The sequence below is a fragment of the Pygoscelis adeliae genome, unplaced genomic scaffold (genome assembly GCF_000699105.1).
Source record: "Pygoscelis adeliae isolate BGI_AS28 unplaced genomic scaffold, ASM69910v1 Scaffold266, whole genome shotgun sequence".
NCBI lineage: Eukaryota > Metazoa > Chordata > Aves > Sphenisciformes > Spheniscidae > Pygoscelis > Pygoscelis adeliae.
The window spans coordinates 613,366-616,463 of record NW_008824987.1 but is presented as its reverse complement, the minus strand read 5'-3'; the positions used below and the strand labels follow the sequence as shown (position 1 = coordinate 616,463).

Below are 3,098 nucleotides of genomic sequence, written 5' to 3'. Positions count from 1 at the left end.
GCTGCAGGCAAGGGTTTCTTTTATGGTTTCCCCATGGGTGAGGGCAGATGCAAACACTTGGGAACGCCTCCCCTTCAAAGAACACTTTACAGTGAGCTGATGGCTTAAACAATACATAGAATTTAACCCTTAACAGAAAACCATCCTTCCTCTGTGAAACTGAAATGCCATCTTAGAACAGGGAAAAATTTGACCTAGATTTCCAAGCTTTTTGGAATACAAGTGAGTTCTCGTGGCTTGTAATATACACAAATTTAAAACCATTCCTGAACATCAGCCACAGGCCCCAAGGTTTCTCTTCGGTAAAGCAATCTTGCCTTGACACTGAAAACATGCATTGAAAGGTCTACATTGAACTTTGTAAGTGACATCTTTATAATGCTCTGCTCCTACAGAGATTTGGACACAACTCCCTTCACAGCATTCCTGGGAGGCAAGGTGGGGCAAAGAAAGATAAAGACCACGCCCCAGGGAGCAATACAGCCAGGAAGAAATGCCAGAAGTCCTGATGCTAGGGCAGAACCCCACAACTTAGCCTTCATGTCAGCCGAGCTGCAATACCTTCGCATGTGTACACGCTGCCCTTGCAGCAAATGAGAGGTCTTTCACCCCAATTTAGCTTTCACAGAAAGACCTGGTTGAGTTAATGTGTGGTAACGTATTAGTTACAGTAATGTCACCAGTGCAACATCAGTGGGTCAGTATGTTCCCCTTAACACCCAGGATATGAACACGACAAGCACAATACAGCTTTTAAAGGCGATTTAATGCCTCCACTTATGCCTCCAAATTCCCCTATATCACAAGATCTTTCACAGGAACTCCTGTACTTACCTGCTGCTTTCGAAGGCTCTTCTCTCTGCTAAGGACCCTGGGATGTATTTCAGCCCTGGCATCCTCCTTAGCAGGCTGAAAGGGAACACCCAGTCCAGCTTAGAGCCCACCGACTCCGGAAAATCCAAGCAGAAACAGTAGCCGAGACCATCTGAAGTCAGCAGCATGTTAAGGAGGACTGCAGACGAAACACACTCATTTCTAACACAGCCACACACAATCCCCCTCAGGCCACAAACTACTTTCCCTGGAGAATTCTCCCAGTTCTACCCAGCGCCATCTTCACAGACCCTCGCCCTTCTCAGCTCCATGTTCCCTGCGTGCACTAAAGCCGCAGGGGAAGTGGAAGCACGAGGTAAAAAACAAATGCAGAAGTGGGTGTGATGAGGACTGGCAAAGCCAGTGAGAGTCTGTCCTGGCTTCGGCAGGGATAGAGTTACTTTCCTTCCTAGTAGCTGGTACAGTGCTGTGTTTTGGATTTAGGAGAACAATGTTGGTAACACACCAATGTTTTAGTTGTTGCTGAGCAGTGCTTACACTAGTCAAGGACTTTTCAGCTCCCCACGCTCTACCGACTGAGCAGGCTGGGGGTGCACAAGAAGCTGGGAGGGGGCACGGCCAGGACAGCTGACCCAAACTGGCCAGAGGGACATTCCATACCGTGGGACATCATGCTCAGTACATAAACTGGGGAAAGCTGGCTGGGGGGGCCGCTGCTCGGGGACTGGCTGGGCATCAGTCAGCATTATTCTCATACTAAATCCAAAACACGGCACTGTACCAGCTACCAGGAAGAAAATTAACTCTATCTCAATGCAGAGCAAGAGCCCAGGAAACACCATAAAGCCAGCGCATCTCTGCAACGAGAACCACAGCACGACCTCCCCCGCATGAACCAGCGATCCCACTCTGGTTTGGGGCTTCGCACTTGGAAAGGATACAGGCTTCCCCAGCTAGGAGCCCAGACAGGTTACTCAAGAGAGAAGAGCCGGGGATAAACCACGCTATGCAGAGCATAAACCATGGCACCAGCACCACTGGAACTCTAATGCCAAAAAACAGCATCCTCTTCATCCGCGAGCGGGTGGTGGACACACCCAGCATAGCAAAAGCTACTGACATGAATCCTTTGGCATCTTCCACCTCTGACACCCTCGAGACAACGGTCTCGAGTAAGAGGTACAGGAGGGCGGAGAGGATGGCAAACGCCACGGTGAGGAAGCAGTGCTTCACAGTGCCAACGTTCTTCTCAAAGCTGCCGGCAAAATACCAGATGATAATGGCACCGCAGGTCAAGGATATCAGGTCTTCGTAGACAAAGATGTAGGTAACCAACCTGTGAACTGAGCACACCAGCACGTCAGAAAGGCAGAGGCAGCAACGAGTCTGTTTTAAACCACTACAGTGACGTGCTTGAGCAGAGGGAGAGTGAGCCTGAGAGGAGCAATTAATAGCTTTCATTTCTATCCTGGTGCAGAAGGGAAGGAACTTGAGGCCTTTAAAACCAGGCGTAAATAACCAAATCGAGTTAAAACAAGTGCTATCTTGGGTATCGCAGACATATGGGCTGACTCTTGCTGCTTCCTGGGAAGCTGCCTGGAAAAAAGCAACAGAATCTGTAGTAAATTTCAGTCTCATTAAAAGAGAAGGCAAGAGACATAAAAATGACTGTTACCGTAACTATGATTTTGCTCAAAAGATAAACACTTCTTAAACTGCTAGAAGGCTGATTTTTCTCACAAAAAATGCCCGGAGGTTAACAGACCTCAGAAGTGCCCCCAGGCCCTCTGGTTAGCCGTTCTCAAAGAGTTCTCCGCCTCCCTCCCACCAACCTCAGACCTATAGCAAGAAACACAGCAGTTGAGAGTATAAGCCGGTGCAACCTGCCTGCCCCCCTGGAGACACGTGAGGAGGTGGCTGAATTCACCCATCAGCGCAGAGCACTGGACTGCTAAAAGAAATCGCTGCACGCTGGCGAGCAGAAACACGGTAATTGAGAGCGTGGTAACAATCGTTCTGTGGATACCACAGGGACCGAGGAAAACAAATCCCCCAAGCTCCAAGCAGCATACCCCCACTCTGCAGTGTCAAGGGCCGGAGATGGGGGCCGAGGGGGGAGCAGCCCGATATAGGGGAGGCGGAGATGGATGCCCAGCAGGCTCGGTGCAGGCCAGGGGAAGTGCCTGAAGGGGAGGGGGGGGAAGGGGCACAGCGCGGGTCGTGGGGAAGGCCCAGAGAGGTGGGCCACGGAGGGAGCAGCAGGC

The 3,098-nt window shown here is 50.5% G+C and overlaps 1 protein-coding gene across 1 annotated transcript in view; it reads right to left on the bottom strand.

The window, feature by feature from the left end:
- Positions 1 to 3,098, bottom strand: part of RHBDD2 (rhomboid domain containing 2) — a 6,073-nt gene that overhangs the window by 1,798 nt on the left and 1,177 nt on the right. The window contains exons 2-3 of the mRNA XM_009326075.1: positions 1,776 to 2,177; positions 835 to 985 (exon numbers count right to left, since the gene is read on the bottom strand). Of these exons, the coding sequence (XP_009324350.1) occupies positions 835 to 985; positions 1,776 to 2,177 (553 nt within the window). The remainder of the gene's footprint in view (positions 1 to 834; positions 986 to 1,775; positions 2,178 to 3,098) is intronic.